The 22,326-nt window shown below is 49.6% G+C and overlaps 1 protein-coding gene and 1 non-coding gene across 2 annotated transcripts in view; one reads left to right on the forward strand and one right to left on the reverse strand.

The window, feature by feature from the left end:
* Positions 1-17,196, reverse strand: part of ACOT7 (acyl-CoA thioesterase 7) — a 102,062-nt gene extending 84,866 nt beyond the window's left edge. The window contains exon 1 of the mRNA XM_069477283.1: positions 16,903-17,196. Within this exon, the coding sequence (XP_069333384.1) occupies positions 16,903-17,063 (161 nt within the window). The 5' untranslated portion in view covers positions 17,064-17,196. The remainder of the gene's footprint in view (positions 1-16,902) is intronic.
* Positions 4,850-4,956, forward strand: LOC138391022 (U6 spliceosomal RNA). The gene has a single exon (XR_011234666.1). It is a non-coding gene; the product is annotated as a U6 spliceosomal RNA (small nuclear RNA).
* Positions 17,197-22,326: the final 5,130 nt, after the last annotated feature.

The raw sequence follows: 22,326 nt of genomic DNA on the forward strand, positions 1-22,326 counted from the left end.
ACACAGTATCTGCAAAGCACAATAAAATGAGGTATGCCTATACGTATGTCAAAACTGATCAAATTGAACACTTTAAATATGTGAAGTTACATAACCTGGGATGAGTTTCCTGGAATTCGGCCAATTTCTTCAGCAAGTACAATGAAGCCACCCAGGGGCTGAGGCTTGGTCCCTATGCTGGAAGCAGGGGCCCCAAGGGCTCCAGCCACTACCTTTGTGCCCACATATCCTGCAGCCCAAGCAAACATGGGAGGGAGGTGGCCAGATGGTCCTGGGAGCTCCAGTTAGGGCATCACTAAGAGCCCCACCTACCCAGCATGCCTGAGGGGTCCCAGTGTCTTCACCTGCAAATGGAGGGTGAACTGCGGAGCTGAGAGCTTCCTACACTCTGCTCCAGACTGCCCTTCAACTGCATTAGAGCTCCCGGATCTCGGACAGCTGAAGGAAACAACCAAGTCAAGATTCAGGAGGAAAAACCAAGTTTGGCACTTGCTGAAAAGGACCTCCCTACTCATCCAGATCATTACTAGGCTGAAGTCCCCCCAACTGAAATGAAAACTTCAGCTCCGAGAAAGACACTGTTAACATAATGCAGAGACAAGCTCCAGGCTGGGAGAAAATATTTACAAAACACATACCTGATAAATGACTTGTATCCAAAATATACAAAGAACTCTTAAAACTCCACAATAAGAAAACAAACAACTCAATTAAAAAATGGGCCAAATGGGCGCAGTGGCTGAGGCCTGTAATCCCAGGGCTTTGAGAGGCTGAGGAAGGAGGATCGCTTGAGCCCAGGAGTTCAAGACCAGCCTAGGCAACATTGCGAGACCATGTCTACAAAAAAAGAAAAAGAAAAATTAGCCAGACAAGGTAACACTCACCCGTAATCCCCGTTACTGAGCAGGCAGAGTGGGAGGAGGATCATTCAAGTGCGGGAGTTTGAGGCTGCAGTGAGATGTGATTGTGTCACTGCACGTTAGCCTGGGTGACAGAGCGAAACCCCATACTTAAATCGGACACCTCATGTAAGAAGATATGCAGGTGGCAAATAAACATGTGAAAAGATGCTCAACATTTTATGTTGTTAGGAAACTGCAAATTATTATGACCTAAACCCAAAGCAATGACAACGCCAAATGCTGGTGAGGATGGAGAGCAACAGGAACTCTCATTCACTGCTGGCGGGAATGCAAAGTGGTACAGCCACCTCGGGATGACAGTTTGGCAGTTTCTTACAAAACTAAACACACCATTCAATTAATTCTATCCAGCTCTATTAAACAGACAAAAAAATACATGTAAAAACTTAGTAGGTACATGGAAGCAACTGAAAGCAAAATCAAGCAAAAAAAATGGTAGTTGGATATGACTGAATTAAGAGTACTAGTCATAGGTTTCAGTTAATGACTTTGGGCTGGTTTAAGAGTCACCACTTTCAAGAGCCACCACTTCTAAGAGCCTGGCTTTTTATAAGGCACAAGACACAGTGAGGGCTGCCTGGGTCCGCAGCAGAAGGAAGCATCGAGTATCACCCAGGCAGGAGCTACTTTCCTGACACATCACAGAGCATCACAAGCAAGTCAGTTGTTAAAGCTGAGCTCCAAAGACAAGTTACACCTGAGAGAACACAGCAATTAAAGAGCAAAGAAACAAAAAAGACATAAAGTTTGGCATCCACTGAAAATGACAGCCACCAGTTACAAGGCTAATGCCTCCGCCCACTGCAACACCCACAGCCATTTGAGCTGTTTCTGCCAGAGCAGCACACGGGTGCCCAAGAGCTAGTGAACTATTGAGCTGGCCCAATAAGAGGCTGGAAATGGAAGCCTGGGGACTGTCAACAGGTAGAGGGAGGGGCAGCTTCTATCACGAGCATGCCCCTGCTGGTGGCTGTGCTGGTCCAGGATCGGGCAAGGCTGGGGTACAGGGTCCAGACCCCTCCACCCGAATGCATTTCCCAGCCCCCTTTCCTTGGGTGAGTGCAAAGCATGCACACCATGCGCCTTCCTGGTCCCAGCAGACCAGTCTAATGGGGCAGGCACCTCAGGGCCTTTTCCCAGACTAGGGGTGGGCTCATGGGCACACACCCAGCGACAGCAATGCCCTGGCCCTCATGGCTTCTCAAGGACTCACTTTCCCTTAGTCACCTACAGGCTCAGAGAAGCTACCAGCCTTCTGAGTTTGGGAGACCACATTACACATTAGATTTTTTGTTTCTAACAAACTACAACCGATGGGATAATATACTTAGACTTTTAATCCCACCCATTCAGAAACCAAAACTAGCCAGGTGTCCTATTAGCAGCAGGACATTTCCTGGGCAACTGGAACACACTCCCCGTTCTGTCTGGTGGTTTACTGCTGTCTCACTGTGCGCCCACCCCCTCTAGCAGCCTTTGCCCAGGGTCAGGGCAAGCAGCAAGGTGTGGAGAACTTGGTGTCAGGAGACTAGGTTCTAGTGTCCATTTTGCTAACCATGGGCTCGCTGCTTATGCCCTCAGTTCCCCCGTCTGTGAAACAAGGGACAATTCCTGTGCCTTCCAGAGCACAGGGCCCCTCTTCCACACTGTCAGGATGCTCTGCTCCACAACACATCAAGAGGGTGGAAAAATGAGTTTTGCAAAAACAATTATTTTTGCCAGATATTTCAACTCCCAGTCTGAGAGCCAACTCCCCAATTTGGATTAAAATTCTGATTTGCCTGACATCCCTAATGCCCAATCAGATGTGTTGGGCCTTCAACTCTCAGGTCCTAAACATGCTTTAGATGGTCACTGTGACGCTTGCTGGACGCTGGCCTGCTGCAGCCTCTGTCCCTGAGGCCTGAAGGGGGTCAGTGCAGGACACGAAGGGTTTGGGGTTGTTTGGCGTGGCCGTGGCAAGGGCCTGACCCACAGGAGGCCTGGACATCAAGAACCTGCCCCTGACATGGGACACGGTAAAGCCACAGGAGAACACTTGGGCGGGCAGAGCGGAGGGGACACAGCAGGCCCTGCACGGAAGGAGCACTGGCTTCATTGTCGCTCATGGGCTTTCTGTTTCCGTCCTCTGTGTCACAGATAAATAACCTTCCGAAATGAGAGTTCAGAGAAAGGAAGCCACGGCCGTGACGTAGGGGGAAGAACCAGCAAGTGAAGAGTCAGGAGGTTCGTGGCTTCCACTTACCAGCTGCGTGACCTGGAGCAAGTAACTCCACCTCTCAAAACCTGTTTCGGTGTCTATAAAAAGAGGGCTGTCCACATATAAAAGCATGAAGTCAGACCCCTCCCTCACATCAGACATAACAATTAACTCAAAATAGGTCAAACACCTAAATATAAGAGCTAAAACTATAAAACTCTTCAAAGAAAACATAGGAGTATATCTTCGTCACTTTGGATTTGGCAATGGTTTCTTGACATTCTTGACAACAAAAGTACAAGTAATCAACAAAAAAGATAAATTGGACTTCATAAAAATTAAAAAAATTTTGTTCTTGAAAAGCTACCATCAAAAGTAAAAAGACAACCCAGTGAATCGGACAAAATATTTGTAAATCATCAATCGGAAACTGCCAAAACAATCTTTTTTTTTTTTTTTGAGGGAGAGAGAGTCTCGCTCTGTCTCCCTGGCTAGGGAGACAGAGGCATTGTCACAGGCATTGTCATAGCTCACTGCAACCCCAAATTCCTGGGCTCAAGTGATCCTCCCGTCTCAGCTTCCTGAGTAGCTGGGACTACAGGCACCCACTGAGCTAATTTTTCTATTTTTTGTAGGGATGGAGCCTCCTTCTTGCTCAGGCTGGTCTCGAACTCCTGAGCTCAAGCAATCCTCCCGCCTCAGCCTCCCAGAGTGCTAGGATTACAGGTGTGAGCCACTGCGCCCTGCCTTGCCAAAACAATCTTGAAAAAGAAAAGCAAAGCTGTAGGTATCACACTTCTTGATTTAAAACTTAACTACAAACCTACAGTGATCAAAACACTGTGGTACTGGTACAAAGACAGACACATGGACTAATGGAACAGAATAGACAGGCCAAAATACTCTCATACATATGCTCAAAAGATCAGGGTATAGAGACCATTCAATGGGGAAAGGACAGTCTTATCAACAAACAGTGCTGGGCAAACTGGGTATCTATAATATATGTAAAAGAATGAAGTTGCACCTTGACCTAACATATACAAAAAAATAACTCAAAATGGATCAAAGGCCTAAACGTGAGACCTAAAACTATAAAACCCTTAGAAGAAAACATGAGGCAAAAGCTTCACAACATTGGATTTGGCCATGATTTCTTAGAAATGATACCAAAAGCACAGGCAGCAAAAGAAAAAAAACAGACAAAGTGGATTTCATAAAAATTAAAAAATCTGGCCGGGCGCGATGGCTCACGCCTGTAATCCTAGCACTCTGGGAGGCCGAGGCGGGTGGATCGCTCGAGGTCAGGAGTTCGAGACCAGCCTGAGCAAGAGCGAGACCCCGTCTCTACTAAAAATAGAAAGACATTATATGGACAACTAAAAATCTATATAGAAAATATTAGCCAGGCATGCTGGCACATGCCTGTAGTCCCAGCTACTCGGGAGGCTGAGGCAGTAGGATCGCTTAAGCTGAGGAGTCTGAGGTTGCTGTGAGCTAAGCTGACGCCACGGCACTCACTTTAGCCTGGGAAACAAAGTGAGACTCTGTCTCAACCAAAAAAAAAAAAAATTAAAAAATCTGTGCATCAGAAGACAATATCAACAGAGTAAAAACGCAAGCCACAGAATGAGAGGAAATATTTGTAAATCATATATTTATAAGGGATTAATATCCAGAATATATAGAGGACTCCTAAAACTGAACAATAAAAAATATACATTGTGTGCTCGCTTCGGCAGCACATATACTAAAATTGGAACGATACAGAGAAGATTAGCATGGCCCCTGCGCAAGGATGACACGCAAATTCGTGAAGCGTTAAAAAAAAAAAAAAAAAAATACATTGTATATATGTATCAAAATATCACACTGTACCCCACAAATATGCACAATTAAAAATAATCAAAGTGGAAAAAAAAAGAATGGACATAGGGACTTCCTCACACACCAAAAGCTACAGCCATCAGTTGCAGAATACCAGTAATGAACTGAAAATTATAAACATAGATAAATATATTTATACACATGTGCATGTATATATTATGCATATAACATATACTACACCTAAATACGTGTACATATGTTTAATGATGTGAATATATGTACAAAAAGCTAATCAAGACATATAATTTTCTTTTTTTTTTTTTTTTTTTGAGACAGAGTCTCACTTTGTTGCCCAGGTAGAGTGAGTACCGTGGCATCAGCCTAGTTCACAGCAACCTCAAACTCCTGGGCTCAAGCGATCCTACTGCCTCAGCCTCCCGAGTAGCTGGGACTACAGGCATGCGCCACTATGCCCGGCTAATTTTTCTATATATATATTTTTAGTTGTCCATATAATGTCTTTCTATTTTTAGTAGAGACGGGGTCTCGCTGTTGCTCAGGCTGGTCTCGAACTCCTGACCTTGAGCGATCCACCCGCCTCGGCCTCCCAGAGTGCTAGGATTACAGGCTTGAGCCACCGCGCCCGGCCTTTTTTTTTTTTTTTTTTTGAGACAGAGTCTCACTTTGTTGCCCGGGCTAGAGTGAGTGCCATGGCGTCAGCCTAGCTCACAGCAACCTCAAACTCCTGGGCTCAAGCGATCCTACTGCCTCAGCCTCCCGAGTAGCTGGGACTACAGGCATGCGCCACCATGCCTGGCTAATTTTTTCTATATATATTTTAGTTGTCCATATAATTTCTTTCTATTTTTAGTAGAGACGGGGTCTCGCTGTTGCTCAGGCTGGTCTCGAACTCCTGACCTTGAGCGATCCACCCGCCTCGGCCTCCCAGAGTGCTAGGATTACAGGCGTGAGCCACCACGCCCGGCCAAGACATATAATTTTCAATTAAAAAAAGTCCAACCTGATTCAAAAATGGGCAAAGGACTTGAGTAGACATTTCTGCAAATTTTTTTTTTTTTGCTTTTTTTTAGAGACAGGATCTCGCTCTGTTCCCCAGGTTGGAGTGCAGTGGTGTGATCATAGCTCACTGAAGCCTCGAACTCCTGGGCTCAAGCAATCCTTTCACCTCAGCCTTCCAAAGTGCTGGTGTTACAGGTGCGAGCCACTGTGCCTGGCCAGGAGATGTTTTTTAACGGGGATTCTGTAACATGGCGCAGGACCTCATATGACTTTCACAAGATGACAGCAGGAATAGGTAATGTTTATTTAGCTCCTAATGTGTGCCATGCACTGGAACAAAGAACTTCATGTGATTAATTGTTTAATCCTGATGACCGATAAGCACATGCAAACATCACTATTAAGGAAATGCAAATTAAAACTACAGAGAGATACCACCTCACAACCATTAGGATGGCTACTATCAAAAAAACAGAAAACAGCAAGTGTTGACATGGATATGGAGAAATCGAAACTCGTGCAGGCCAGGCGTGGTGGCTCACGCCTGTAATCCTAGCACTCTGGGAGGCCGAGGCGGGTGGATCGCTCGAGGTCAGGAGTTCGAGACCAGCCTGAGCAAGAGCGAGACCCGTCTCTACTAAAAATAGAAAGAAATTATATGGACAACTAAAAATATATATAGAAAAAATGAGCCGGGCATGGTGGCGCATGCCTGTAGTCCCAGCTACTCGGGAGGCTGAAGCAGAAGGATTCCTTGAGCCCAGGAGTTTGAGGTTGCTGTGAGCTAGGCTGATGCCATGGCACTCACTCTAGCCCGGGCAACAGAGCAAGACTCTGTCTCAAAAAAAAAAAAAAGAAACTCGTGTACATTGTTAGCAGGAATGTAAAATGGAAGAGTCGCTGTGGAAAACAGTGCGGCAGTCCCTTGAAAAATTAAAAACAGAATTACCATATGATCAAGCAATTCCATCTCTGGCTATATACACAGAAGAATTAAAAACAGGGTCTCAAAGATATTTGTATGCCCATGCTCATAGCAGCATTATTCAAAATAGCTAAAATGTGGAGTCCACCACAGATGAGTGAATAAGCAAAATGGGATCTATCCATACAATGGAATATTGTTCAGCCTTAAAAATTCTGACACATGGCACAACTTAGACGAATCTTGAGGACATTATGCTAAGTAAAATAAGCTAGTCACAAAAAAGACAAATACTGTATGATTCCACCTACAGGAGGTACCTAAAGTAAATGGTGGTTGCCAAGGACTGAGGAAAGGGGAAACAGGGAGTTGCGGTTTAGTGGGTGCAGAGTTTCAGTTTTACAAGATGAAAAGACATATGGAAACGGATGGTGGCAATGGCTGCACAATATCATGAATGTATTAAACACCACTAACTGCACACTTAAAAACAGTTAAGATGGGCCAGGTGCAGTGGCTCACGCTGGTAATCCTACCAGTTTAGGAGGCCAAGGCAGGAGGATTGTTTGAGGCCAAAAGTTCAAGACCAGCCTGGGCAACACAGCAAGACCGTGTCTCTACAAAACATTTTTTAAAAATTATCCAGGCCTGGTGGTGCACGCCTCTAGTCCCAGCTACTCAGGAGGCTGAGGCAGGAGGATTACTAGAGCCCAGGAGTTGGAGGTTGCAATGGGCTATGATGATGGCACTGCACTCTAGCCAGGGTGACAACAGGGTGAGACTCTTGTCTCAAAAAAAAAAAAAAAATAGTTAAGATGGTAAATTTTATATGTGTATTTTAACATAATTTTTTAAAATTGGAAAAAAATTTTATTAGAAATATTTCTGAGAAGGGACTTGTATCTAGAATATATAAGGAGCTCTTATAACTCAATAATAGAAAGACAAAGAAGCCAATTAAAAAATAGGCAAAAGACCTGAATAGACAATTCTCCAAAGATACACAAATGGCCAATAAGCACATGAAAAGATGTTCAATATAGGCAGGGCGCGGTGGCTCACGCCTGTAATCCTAGCACTCTGGGAGGCCGAGGTGGGCGGATCGTTTGAGCTCAGGAGTTCGAGACCAGCCTGAGCAAGAGCGAGATCCCACCTCTACTAAAAATAGAAAGAAATTATATGGACAGCTAAAAATATATATAGAAAAAATTAGCCGGGCATGGTGGCGCATGCCTGTAGTCCTAGCTACTCGGGAGGCTGAGACAGGAGGATCGCTTGAGCTCAGGAGTTTGAGGTTGCTGTGAGCTAGGCTGACACCACGGCACTCAGTCTAGCCTGGGCAACAAAGTGAGACTCTGTCTCAAAAAAAAAAAAAAAAAAAAAAAAAGATGTTCAATATCCTTACTCATCAGGGAAATGCACATCAAAATGACAATGAGATACCACTTCACACCAAGATGGCTAGAATCAAAAAGACAAATAATAACAGTGCTGGCAAGGGTGAAGAGAAATTGAATCCCTCTTACACCCTTGGTGGGAATGGGAAATGGTGCAGCCATTTCGGAAAAGTCTGACTCTTTCTCAAAAGGTGAACCACACAATTGCCATACATGCCACACATGCCCCACATCGCCACAATGACCTGACAACTGCATGCTCAGGTGAGCTGTTTTTCTCACAACAATCCTGGTAACAACTGCCTGGTCTTTGGTAACCCCACTCGGCAACTCTCCAACACAACCTGGGTGTCCCACAATTCCATTCTGACACCTACCTCCAGAGTTAGCACAGACCCCACAGGTGAAGGGCTCAGTCTCCCAAAGTCCCAGAGGCCACAACCCCCTCCTCAAGTTTAATAACTTGCCGGAACAGCTCACAGAACTGAGGAAAGTGCTTGCCTTACCATAGCCAGGTTATTCTAAATGACACAACTCAGGAACGGCTGGATGGATGTGGTCGGGAGTGCAAAGTCCCCGAGTCCCCAAGTGCTCTTCACCCTTGCCAGCACTGTTATTATTTGTCTTTTTGATTCTAGCCATCTTGGTGTGAAGTGGTATCTCATTGTCATTTTGATGTGCATTTCCCTGATGAGTAAGGATATTGAACATCTTTTCATGTGCTTATTGGCCATTTGTGTATCTTTGGAGAATTGTCTATTCAGGTCTTTTGCCCTCCCCAGCATGCTACCTCCCAGCACCTCGACATGCTCACCAGGAAGCTCCCCAAGTAGGGGTTTTTAGGGAGATCTCACGACACAGGCAGGACTGATTAAATACTGGCTACTGGTGATCAGCATAACGTGAGCCTCTCTCCCCTCCCCGGAGGTTGAGGGGTACGGCTGAAAATTCCAACCCTCTAATCATGCCTGGGTCTGTCTGGAGACCAGCCCCGCCAGCCATCTCATTAGAACACAAGACACTGACCCCTCCAGAGATCCCAGGGGTTTCAGGAGCTCCATGTCAGGAGAACAAAAGACCCTCCCTTTCAAAATGAACTGAAGTGATGGTGACACAACTCTGAACATACTAGAACCCACTGAATCGTACACTTTAATGGATGAATTGTGTGGCATGTGAACTACATCCCAATACAGCTAGCACAAAAGTGGGAGTATACGCCCACTCAACAAAGTTTCTGCAGAGTTTAGGAGAAATAAAGTACAGGAAAGCCACTTGTAAGCAGCACGACATTGACACAGCCGATTGTGCAAGAACAACTCCCTGTGGCCCTGCACCAACCTTCTGATCTCCAATTACAGCTCAACCTTCCCCCGGGGTCTAAGCAGGGCACACGTGGGAGCAGACGCTGCCTGGGTGAGAGCCAGCACAGTTGCTGGCTGGTTGGCTGGCAGGCGCCGTCATCGCCAAACCCACCTCACGCCTGGAAAGATCCCAGCTTTCCCCAGCCCAAGGAACGCCAGGCCTGGCACCCACCTCCTCCCAAGAGCCCAAGGGGGCTCCACTGGTCCCGGGGGGAAGAACATGCCAGGGCTCAACTGAGGATGAACACTTAAGTGGGCACTTCCAATCCCGCAACACACACAGCTCACCAACACCCAGCCCCCACGGTCCCTTCCCAACAGTTTCCAGTGAATTCTCCACATCATGTGACTCAAGACCCTGGGACAGGCTATCCAGTCAGCCTCACCAGTCAGACAACAGGGGTGGGAACAGCAGCTCTGTGGACACAGAACAGTCCTGGACATCCTACCTTCTAGTGCTGCAGGGTCGGGAGGGCAGGCGGTCAGGCCTGTGCCGGACAGCTCTCTCGGAGGTGCAGGATCCTCTCCTGGGCCCCACGCGCTCCCAGCTGGCCACCTGCCTCCCAAGCTCCCAGAGGCGGAGAGCCCTGGCCAGCAGCTTCATCCTGCCTTGAGTGGGCCAAACTGGTCACCCGGCTCCTGGCGAGGCCTGCGTCCACCTGGGACAGCTTAGCAGTGATCCTTGATCCCTCCCCTCCTCCTACCGCAGCAAGCAGCTGCTCTGCTTCTGGAGCAAGCACAGGAACTGGTGATGCAAGGAATTGAAGACAGCCTGAAGTCACAGAGCCAGGGCTCTCCCATGAGCAAATGAGAGGGAGGCAGGTCAGGGCCACCACCCATTTGGCCCATTTGCGGGAGAGGAGGAATCGGGCGGGGCTGCGACAACACCCTCAAGGATTCCCATTTCCAGGACGTTAAGCTTTTGCATCACGTGGGCCGGCCTGGCCCTCTGGCAGGAGGAGCACGGGCCCCACCCAGGCCGAAAGGTCCTGGGCACACACCACTGACTAGCACAGAGGTCTCAGCAAAGTTTAGGGGGCCGAGGAAGGCAGACACACCCCACGGTGAGGCAAGTGCCTGGCCCTCCTTCAGAAAGTGGCTCTCAATAACCAGGTGGGCTGAGGAAAATGAAGCCTTCCCCTCCCCACTCCTAGAGTCAGAGGCAGTGGGTCTGGGGTGGGGGCTCAGGTGCTTGTTTTTCTTTTAACTTTTTATTGCAGAAAACATCAAATCCTTACAGGAGTGGAGGGAGGTAGGAATGAAGCCCCATGTCCCCATCATGTAGCCCCCAGATGGTCAACTCGGGAGCCTCTGGTCTCCTCTCTGTTCCTACCCACTCCCCCGTGACACATTATTTTCCAGCTAACCCCAGACATCGCAGCTTTCCCACTAAAAGGTAAAGACTCTTTTTTTCTTGAGACAAGGTCTAGTTATGTTGCCCAGGATGGTCTCAAACTCTTGGGCTCAAGTGATCCTCCTGCCTTGGCCTCCCAAGTAGCTGGGACTATAAGCAAGGATCCCACCTAAAATATAATACAAATTCTTTTTTTTTTTTTTTGAGACAAAGTCTCGCTTTGTTGCCCGGGCTAGAGTGAGTGCCGTGGCGTCAGCCTAGCTCACAGCAATCTCAAACTCCTGGGCTTAAGCGATCCTACTGCCTCAGCCTCCCGAGTAGCTGAGACTACAGGCATGCGCCACCATGCCCGGCTAATTTTTTCTATATATATTTTAGTTGGCCAGATAATTTCTTTCTATTTTTAGTAGAGACGGGGTCTCACTCTTGCTCAGGCTGGTCTCGAACTCCTGACCTCGAGCGATCCACCCGCCTCGGCCTCCCAGAGTGCTAGGATTACAGACGTGAGCCACCGCGCCCGGCCAATACAAATTCTTTAATATCATTAAATATCAAGCGACTATTCATGTTTCCTTGATTAAGTCCAAAGTGCTTTGACATTTGCATTTGTGTATTTCTTTAATAATCACCAAAAGCTGAGAAGAACCCAAATGTTCATGGCTGTTGAAGAGATAAACCTCGATGTGCAGGCCACAGAACACCAGGCAACACAGAGGCAGGACGCGCCGATGCCACACGGGCTGAGGCTCGCAGGCTTTGTGCTAGATAACGATTCCAAATCAATGAAATTCTAGAAAAGGTAAAATTAGTGAGAGAAAGCAGATCTGTTGGCCAGGAACCAGGGGTCAGGGCGGGAAATGACTGTGAAGGGGCAGAAGGGGTGAAGGAAATAACGCGCATCACAACGGGCGTGGTCACTGCACAGGTGCACGTCTGCACTTTAAAATAGGTGCACTTACTGTATGTGCATCACACCTCAACAAAGTTGTTTTTTAAAAAAGCAAACTACAATATAATTATCTCAACCTAAAATAAAAGAAACTAGTGATTCCTTAATATTATTACCAAGGGATGATTCCAGTTTCCCCATTATCTCATAAAATCTGCATCTTGTGGACTCTACTAAAGCATTATTTACATGGAGAAAATCTGCATTTGTAACAAATTTCCCCAGTTATTCAGATGTAGGGAGTCCAAGCACAGGGGGCCCTATGATCTATCCCCCTGCCCAGGTCACCTCCGAGAGTAAAGCAGCCCAGTGGGATGGGAGGCCCTGACAAACTGTGTGGTCAGCCCCTGGTGTGGGCCCCACAGGGCAGGTAGGTCCCACAGAGGATGCAATGTCTGGCCTATCTGGCCTGACTGGAACCGAGAGCTGGTCAGTTGCAGGTGCCAACTGCAGGGTGATGCCAGGCTGCCTGGCCCACTTACTGGGTGAAGCTGGATGTGGTGGACAAAGGCCTCCCCACGCACAGGCCCTCTGGGCTACAGAGACTGCATCTTCACCAGGGTCCCCACATTCCGGCAGGAAGGGGGCCAGCACTGTGCATCACTTTATGGAATGTTCCAGAATACTAGTCCTGGCCAGGCGCAGTGGCTCACGCCTGTAATCCTAGCACTCTGGGAGGCCGCGGCGGGTGGATCGCTCGAGGTCAGGAGTTCAAGACCAGCCTGAGCAAGAGTGAGACCCCGTCTCTACTAAAAATAGAAAGAAATTATATGGACAACTAAAATATATATATACAAAAAATTAGCCGGGCATGGTGGCGCATGCCTGTAGTCCCAGCTACTCGGGAGGCTGAGGCAGTAGGATCGCTTGAGCCCAGGAGTTTGAGGTTGCTGTGAGCTAGACCGACGCCACGGCACTCACTCTAGCCCGGGCAACAGAGTGAGACTCTGTCTCAAAAAAAAAAAACAAACAAAAAAAAAAACAGAATACTAGTCCTGAGTGTGGTTTCTATAAGTCAGGTTGTTTTCATTAATCCCATTGTAAAACCAAAGACAGATCCCCATGTGTAAAAGATTCCAACCCTGTAACATACTAAAATTCACATCCAATCAACTAGTGTCGACTGGTATATCTCCTAGACACCAGGCACTACTGCAGGCAGTCAGGGTACCAAAGGTACAAGCAACCACTGATCTGAGGAGACTTCCTGGTAGAGCGTGGCAAGCAAAAAAATCAATTAAAAAAAAAAACCACTTGGTATTAATAGATCTCACATACCTATCTACAAATGAAGGATTCCAAGTTACCTGCCTGCTGGGCAGTGTGCACCCCAAGGTCCCTCTCTGTCAGCATGCTCCTTTAGGAACCCCACCCCCACCCCAGGACTACCAGTAAATTCTGGTTTTTAAATTCCTCTACATATTTCACTGCCCATAAGGGATTCCCAGCCACAGGTGGCTAGCCACATTTGCATTTAAATCAACTTAAATTGACACAATTAAAAATTCAGTTCCAGACAGGTGTGATGGCTCATGCCTATAATCCCAGTACTTCGGGGGGCCGAGGGGATCACATGAGGCCAGGAGTTGGAGATCTGACTGGGAAACATAGCAAGACCCCTGTCTCTACAAAAAATTTTCTTAAAAATTCAGTTCCTCTGTAGCCTACCCGCCTTTGAGGCCCTCAACAGCCCCATGTGTGCCTAGTGGCTGTCATACTGGACAGCCCAGACCCAGTACATTTCCACCACTTCAGAGACTTATAGTGGACAGCACTGATCTACAATGTCACAGGTTTCACATTCTACAACTCAGAGTCCAACAAGTCAAAAGTAATTCACTAACTAAAGGATAACATTACTCAAAATAAACCAAAGGAAAAATGCTCTTCTGAGACTATCCCAGAACCTGCATCTCTGATAACACCCCATAGTGGCCTACCTGGCTGTCCTAAGGTGGGGCTCTCAAAGGAAAACCATTCTTTTTGTGAGTTCATGTGCCTGGAACTCGGCTAATGGTATTAATCCTCACAATAACCCTAAGACAGACACTATTACTATCTCCATTTTACAGATAAGAAAAACTGAGGTTAAGCAAGGTTAAGGAGTGTGCCTATAGCCACACACCACCTGCGACAGGCAGAGCCGGGATACGAACCCAGGCCATGAGCCTGAGCCTGCACCCCACTTTTCAGATAAAAAGAGCTTCCACTGACTTACAACGTGCTGGCCATTCTGCCAGACACTAGCGACATTTTCTTTTATTCAACCTCAGAACAAACCATGAGAAAAGGGGGACACAGAAAGGTCAAGCAGCGTGCTTCAGGCCACACAGCTAGCAAGGGGCCGAGGCCGAACGTGCCCCTGCAGAGCTGCCTCTGACCACCACCCTCGCCTGCCTTTAAAGCCCTAATTCCGTCAACAGTGTCAGAACTGAGAACATGTGACACTCTAACTGTCTAGGATGGTGACCCCTGAAGGCAGGGACTGAATTTTCCATGCCTTGGTTTCCCTCCTGGTGCTCTGCTTCTCAGTGGTGTCCAGTGAGGCCTTGTTAAATTCATGGGCTTGGCTGTGCTAGGCCAGAAGGCTCCTCTTTCAAGTACCTCTTTCAGGGTGTCAGCTCAGATGTCCTTAAAGGGCTCCCCACCCTGGTATAACCACTCTCCAGCGTCCTGGGGGTTCTTCAGATCAAGCCCGCGTCACATCAGCCCTCTTCACAGCGCCCCACTTGGCAGTCACGCTCTGTACCTGAGGCTCACCTCGGCCAGGCACCCTGCTCAGGAGTCCCACCGCCAAAGCAGTCACTTAAAGAGAATACGCAGTGGAGAATGTGAGATAGCAAGAAGCAGCCCAGCAGGTACAGTGAGTGAGAAAAAGCGCACATACATGCCTGGGAATGGATGGAAGTGTCTAAAGCTATACAAAAATCTATTAACTGTAAGAAGCTCGTTGAAAAAAGACAATACAGGCCGGGCGCGGTGGCTCACGCCTGTAATCCTAGCACTCTGGGAGGCCGAGGCGGGTGGATCGCTCGAGGTCAGGAGTTCGAGACCAGCCTGAGCAAGAGCGAGACCCCGTCTCTACTAAAAAAATAGAAAGAAATTATATGGACAACTAAAAAATATATATACAAAAAATTAGCCGGGCATGGTGGCACATGCCTGTAGTCCCAGCTACTCGGGAGGCTGAGGCAGAAGGATTGCTTGAGCCCAGGAGTTTGAGGTTGCTGTGAGCTAGGCTGACGCCACGGCACTCACTCTAGCCCGGGCAACAGAGTGAGACTCTGTCTCAAAAAAAAAAAAAAAGACAATACATATAGACTGGCTATCCATCATGCCGAAGAGGTAAATAAAAGCCCAGCCCTCCATGGTAGATTTAAATCAATTTTTTACTCAAGAGCATGGTGGGAAGAACACTGGATCTGGAATCAGCCCCTGGAGCTCTTGGAGCAGGATGACCTTATAATTACTGTGTCTCCTGGAATCCCACTTCCTGTTCCACACAGGTAGGGTGGAGGTCCTTACTATTTGGGCAAAGCAAGTGAGATGAGACAGGTACAACAGTGAAGCCCAAGGTCCCCCAGCCAATTCTTAGCAGAGCTAATTCAAGGACCTGGTTGGTCCAGGCCCATCTGTCTCCAAACATCAGTGACTTCTATCATCATTGTCCCAAAGAACTCCAGAGAGGGTGGGGCCGGGGCAGCCAGGCAGCCAATAGCAAAGCAAATGGAGCAGGGCTCCCCGAAAGACTCCCGGTCTCTGGAAAAGTCAAAACTGACCTTGAGAATAGGAAAGGACCTGCACCAGGCCAGAAGACAGGACTGGAGGGTCAAGAAGCTCCATTTATCCAGCACTTACTATATGCCCAGCCTTCCGGGGAGATGTCAACATCCACAGGAAGGACACTTGCCTCTGTTGTAATTGGCTTGGACTCAAGGTCAGTGTGATGCCTGACCCCCAAGCCTGAGGAACCCACCCCCAAAGCAGGAAGCAGCTCTCACTCTTGGTGGTCCATCAAGCAGGACAGGACCAGCTGCAGGCCACAGTGCCTGTGCAGGCAGAGGCTGAAGGCCCAGCCTACTTCCCCAAATGCCGGCTCCCCTTTGCTTCAGATTCTGCTGAAGGGAACTACAGAGTAACCTTGAGGCCGCCCTCCCACCTCCTGTGGGAAATTGAGCTAGTTCATGATGTCCAGCTTCCTCTGAGGGCCTACATCTGTCTACTCCGTCAGCATCCGCTGGAGGAAGGATGCGGGGGTGGGGGGTGCGCTCAGAGAACAACCCTTTGCCCCTATTGTGGGAGATGCTTTCAGGCCCAATGGACCACTCATTCCCTTTTCTTAGCAGCAAATTGAGACCAAGAGTCTTATCCGTTCTCCTTGTAATATCTGCTCTCCCAGAGCCGACGACGCAGTGCACTGAGAAGACAGCAGACCCCAGCCCCCTCCCACCGAAGGGCGCGAGCGGCTCTGCGTACCCGCCCTCCACCTCTGGGGCTTGGGTTGGGTCCGCAAAACCGCCGAGGTAACGACCCCGAATCTCCAGAGGCGAAGCGGAACTACTGGGCCGAGGCTCCGAGGCGCTCGGGCAGGGGCCGGGGCGAGACCGCGGGTGCCGGGGGCTGTGCACCGACCCCCGCCGGCGCCGGACCCTGTCCCTGCCCCTCCCCGCCCGAACGGCCCGCGCCCGCGGCCGCCGCCCAAGGGATGGGGCCCGGAGGCCGGCGGAAGGAGCTGGGATGCAGCCCGGCTTCTCGGCATCGCCTGGCGCTTCCCGGCTGGGGAGGCGGAGGGGCGACCCCCGCCCCGCCCCTCTCGGCACCTGCGGGTGGGGCCCGGACTGGAGCGGCTGCTACGGGTGGGGACCACGCGGCGGGTAGGGCAGGCCAGGGCGGCGGCCCGGCGGGCCCGGCCGCCGCCAGCGCCGCGATGCCCCGTCTCTTACCGGCAGATCTGGATGGCGGACGGCGTCTCGGCGGCTGGGCCCGACATGCTGGCTGCGGCAGCGGGGGGCGGCGGCGGCGGCGGCGGCGTCGGCGGCGGAGGCGGAAGGGCGCAGGTGTCGGGCAGACCAGGCGCGGAATGAATGAGCCGGGGCGGTGCCATGGAGGGGGAGGGAGGAGGCGGAGCCTCGGCGCCGGAGAGGCGGGGCCTGCGCGCCGGGGGCGAATCGAACGCGGCCTCCCCGCGCGGGCCTCGCCCCTGCTCGGGCCCCGCCTCCCAGCCCGCTCCGGGGGCCGCCAGGGCCGCCGCCGGCTCTAAGCGGGCGTCCTACGCTGGCGGCGGCGTGGGCCGCGCCGGGGCGCCGCTTCCAGAAGATTCGGCGGCAGTTGGGCGGCGCCGGCGCGGGGAAGTCCCGTGGGCTGCGGCTGCAGCGGCCGGCCCCCGTGCGGCCTGAGTCGCGGAGCCTGGCGGACGCGGCGGCCGGCCCTCCCGCAAGGCGGCCGACACTGGTGCGGGGCGTTGCCGCCGCCAGCGCCCGCGATTCGCTGCCCGCCGGGCCTGGGCGGCCGCTGAGGTCAACGTGGAAGGCCCTGCCGGGCGCCGGGCCGGCCCGCCCCGCCCGACACCCGCCCCCACCGCCGCCTCTAAAGTCGGCCATAGGGGAAAATGGAGGCGATTTCCTGTAAAGGAAGGTCCGTGCCGCGGCTGGGAAGCCCGCGGACGGCCTGCCGACAGGGCCTCTGCCGCGGCCGCGCGGCGCGGCACGAGCCGGGGAGTGAGGAGGCGTCTGTCCGCACCGTCCACACCGGTTTCCCCGCCAGCGCCAGCCTCATCCCGCTGTGCAAGTGCCTCAGTGGCCAGACCCAAAGGTGCCGATCTGTTTGCACGGCACACGCCACGCCCTGCAGTGGAGTCCAGGCCAAGTCTAGGTCACAGAATCCACCGCAAACACCAAAGAGTTCCCGGGAAAGGCGGTCACTCCTGGCTGCTGGAATTACAGAGAGCGTTTTAACTGCCTATGCAGTTTGACTTCTCCCACATTTTCTACGGTGAGCATAGATGTGTACTCAGATTAAAAATGACTAAATAAAACCCACAGCACTCAAGCTCTCCAGTGCAATTTGAACAACCTGTTTATACTCAGCGGGGTAGCTCTGAAGGAATGGGACCGCAGAGGCAGCCCATAGCATGACCTAAAACTCCCAGGAACAGAGGGGTAGCCCTAATCAGGTCTCTATGTGGTTTCATGGTTTTATTACACCGAGGTTAGTTTCCTTGTGCGAGTTAAGTTCGCAAGCATCGCTGGCCACCGAGCCTGCCCAAACACCACCTCTTCCCAGTAAGGTGCTGACAGGGTGTTGAGGTGGCTCCACAATGACGGTTGTGGAGCCTTAGGCAAGGCAGTTTCCTGATCTGTTACAAGCCGGTGATAACACTCACTTTCCTTACCTTATGTTGCCTGAGCTAGAGTGCCATGGTCTCAGCCTAGCTCACAGCAACCTCACACTCCTGGACTCAAGGGATTCTCCTGTCTCAACCTCCCTTGTAGCTGGGGCCACAGGCGACCACAAGCAGCACCAGGCCTCGCTAATTTTTTTCTATTTTTAGTAGAGACGGGGTCTGGCTCAGGCTGGTCTGAACTCCTTAGCTACAGCGATCCTGCCGCCTTGGCCTCCCAGAGTGCTAGGATTATAGGTGTGAGCCACCAGGCCTGGCCACCTTCCTAACCTTTGTGAGGATTAAGGTAAGGAACATAAGGAATCCAGCAGTTTAATAAATTAGGGCTGCCTTCCTCTTCCCTCCTCTCACATTGTTTCTCTAAACAGCCCTTCCCAGATGTAAGTACAATGTAAACAGGACTTACTGAGGCTCTGCTCTGTGTTTTAGGTGTACTCCTCCTGTGAGAATATTCTGTTCTTCAAAAAGTTCAACATGTACCAGGTGTGGTGACTGGTGCCTATTGTCCCAGCTACCTGGGAAGCTGCCCTGGGAGGATCCCTTGGGCCCAGGAGTTCCAGGATGTAGTGTTCTACCATCAGGCCACCGCACTCCAGCCTGGGAGACCCAGAGACCCTGTCTCTTAAAAAAAAAAAAAAAAATCAAAATCTGATTGGCTGATTGGTACACAAATCAGGGACCCAAACAGCCTGACTCAGCCACACACTGGACTAGAGAAATTCCTAGACTGGAGGGATGGGCTGAGTGGTTTAGGAGTAAATAGCCTGATCCCTTCCAGAGGGGGGCAAAAAAGTAATGCAGAACAACACCACTTATGGAAAAGGGTGTGGCTACCGCAGAGGACCTAGGAAAGGTAGTAACGGCTCAGCCCAGGATATTCTGTAGAGAGAAAATGATGGTCTGGGCAATTATTTATGCTGTTATCCTGTTTCCAAGGATAGCAGTGGGGGTGGCCAGGGTAGGGGAGTCCCTTAGTAAAAACCTGGTGAATGATTTTAGCCATGGTGCTGTGGAGTTTACACTGATCTCTCTGGTCCACAGTCTCTCACTTTCCCATCTTAGGTTGTTTTCTGCTTCTTCCTCAAGCTACTGGGCCATTTCTATCCCTTATTTTCAGCAAAACTTCTCAAAAGACCTATTTGTAAACACTCCTTCTGGCCAGGCTCACACCTGTTATCCCAGCACTTTGGGAGGTTGAGGCAGGAGGATCACTTTGAGGCCAGGAGTTTGGGGTTGCAGTGAGTATGTTCCTGCCACTGCACTCCAGCCTGGGTGAAAGAGCAAAACCTAGCCTCTTAAATAAATAAATACATACACCCTCTCCCCTCCTCCCACTCTCCTTTGAACCCATCCCATTTTATTTTTTCATTCTACCGCTAATTTATCAAGGTCACTAATTCCTTTCAAGTTGCTAAATCCAATATTCCATTGTCAGAACTCATCTTCCTTGACCTCTCAACAGTATTGAATAGACATGACCCCCTCCTCTTCTGGAAATGCTTCTCTCTTGCTTCTATTTTCCCTCCTCCCTGGCCACCGCTCAGCCTCCCCACCCTCCTCTCAGAACTTTGGAGAAGCCCCCAGCAGTGCTTGGATTCTTGAGGTCTCATTCTGTCTCATCCTTACTGAAAACTCAGCACTTGTCCACAAGGCCAAATCAGAAGAATGAGGACAAGTGTTTTGGGGAGGAGGAAAGAGATTTACTTTGCTGGCAAAGAAGGAAAAGTGGCAGACTTTCTCATCTCAAAATCCAAATTTCCTGAACGTAAGCAGAAATACAGAGCTTTTAAAGGATGAGTTCTCAGCTTCAGGCAATTACTGTGGTTAACTATTCTAATCATCCCATCTCTACCAAAGACAAAGCCTACAAACTCAGCCAGCCAACTACTTGGGGACTGGTGGCAGCCACCTGGGATGAGAACCAAGGGCCCTCTCCCTGCCCCTCCCTACCACTGGCCTGAGGCAGGGATGCAGGCTTGAGTTCTCAGAAAGAGTGGGGGAAGCTTCAAAGAGACAGAAAACATTCTTGCTGCTTTTTTTTCTTTCCAGGCCATTCACTGATACTCTCAATTTTACACATCCATGTCTAAGAGAAGAGAGGCAACTACTCTATTACATCATGACTTTAAATCCCATCTAGGCCGGGCGTGGTGGCTCACGCCTGTAATCCTAGCACTCTGGAAGGCCGAGGTGGGCGGATCGTTTGAGCTCAGGAGTTCAAGACCAGCCTGAGCAAGAGCGAGACCCCATCTCTACTAAAAATTGAAAGAAATTATATGGACAGCTAAAAATATATATAGAAAAAATTAGCCGGGCATGGTGGTGCATGCCTGTAGTCCCAGCTACTCGGGAGGCTGAGACAGGAAGATCGCTTCAGCTCAGGAGTTTGAGGTTGCTGTGAGCTAGGCTGATGCCACGGCACTCACTCTAGCCTGGGCAACAGAGTGAGACTCTGTCTCAAAAAAAAAAAAAAAAAAAAAAAATCCCATCTATACTACACACGTCTCTGGCCAACCAGACCTCTCCCCTAAATTCAGACTCCTGAATCCCCTGTCTGTACCCAGTCCCCCTCCAGTGTGTGACAGGCATCTCACCTCATCCAGATACTCCCTCAGACTCGCCTCTCCCGCCCCATCTCAGTAAGTTGCAAGCCCTCCCTTCCAGCTGCCCAAGCTAGGAGTCATCCTCAGTTCCCCTCTCTCTTTCACACCCTCCTCCAAACCATCAGCAAATATGCAGGCTCTAGTTCAACAGAAATCTCAGATCCGAACACTTCTTACTATGGCATTCAAGAATCTGCCCTAGTGCTCACTTTGGCAGCACATATACTAAAATTGGAATGATACAGAGAAGGTTAGTATGGCCAAATAAAAAAAATTTAAAAATTAAAAAAAAAAAAAATCTGCCCCAAACCCACAGCTGCACTTCTGACCTCTTCTACCACCCTCTCCCCTTGTCACATAGCTTCAGCCACTCTGACCCCGCTGATGGTCCTTGAATACACCTGAAGTGCCTCAGGGCCTTTGCACTGTTCCTCCCTCTGCCTGGACAATTCTTTCTCAGGCAAACAACTGTGGGTGGAAAAATCCAAACTCTGAAATATCTGAAAGAGGTTTATTTTGAGCCAAATTTGAGGACCATGGCCTGGAGCCACTCCCAAGAAGCCTTGAGCAAGTGGACTTGTTGTGGTTGGGTCACAGTTTGGTTTTATATCTTTCAGAGAGACACGGGTTACAGGTAAAGTGGTAAATCAGTACGTGGGAGGCACACATTGGTTTGGCCCAAAAAGGTGGGACATCTGGGGGGGGGGGCAGTTACATGTTATAGGTGGGTTTAAAGATTTTTTGGCTGACAATTGGCCAAGACAGTTAGGCTTTATCTAAAAGACCAGAAAGGAAATGCTTAATTTAAGATAAAGGTGTGAGCACTCTGGGAGGTCCAGACATGAGGATCTTTTAAGTTAAGATAAGGATCTGCTGGGATGCTTGAGTTAAGATGGGGGCTTTCTAATTTTCAGGTGAGGCTAATGTGATCCCCAAATCAGGCTGGGAAGTAAACCACTCTATATTTGGTTAACAAAACTTGCCTAGTGGGATTTTACTATCTGTGAGCATGACTCATCTGGCCCCCTTAGGACAGAATTTTGAGCAAAAGAAAAGATCAGAGTTCAATCCTCACCACACCTTCTAAATAAGGCCTTCCCTGGCCACTCTTATCTGAAACTGCAGTCTCCTCAACCTCCTCCCATACTCCCTATCCTCCTCCCTGGCTTATTTTTCTCCTTAGCACTTAACACCATTCAACATACAATTTACTTACCTATTTATTGTGTCTTCCCCAACTAGAATATGTAGGGTAGGAATTTTTTTCATTCCTATAAAGGGCAGCCACACTCTTTTCCAAGATTTTTAATCACTGCTGTATCCCAAGCTCCCAGAGGAATGCCTAGCACATAGCGGGTGCTCAA

The sequence above is a fragment of the Eulemur rufifrons genome, chromosome 8 (assembly GCF_041146395.1).
Source record: "Eulemur rufifrons isolate Redbay chromosome 8, OSU_ERuf_1, whole genome shotgun sequence".
Classification (NCBI taxonomy): domain Eukaryota; kingdom Metazoa; phylum Chordata; class Mammalia; order Primates; family Lemuridae; genus Eulemur; species Eulemur rufifrons.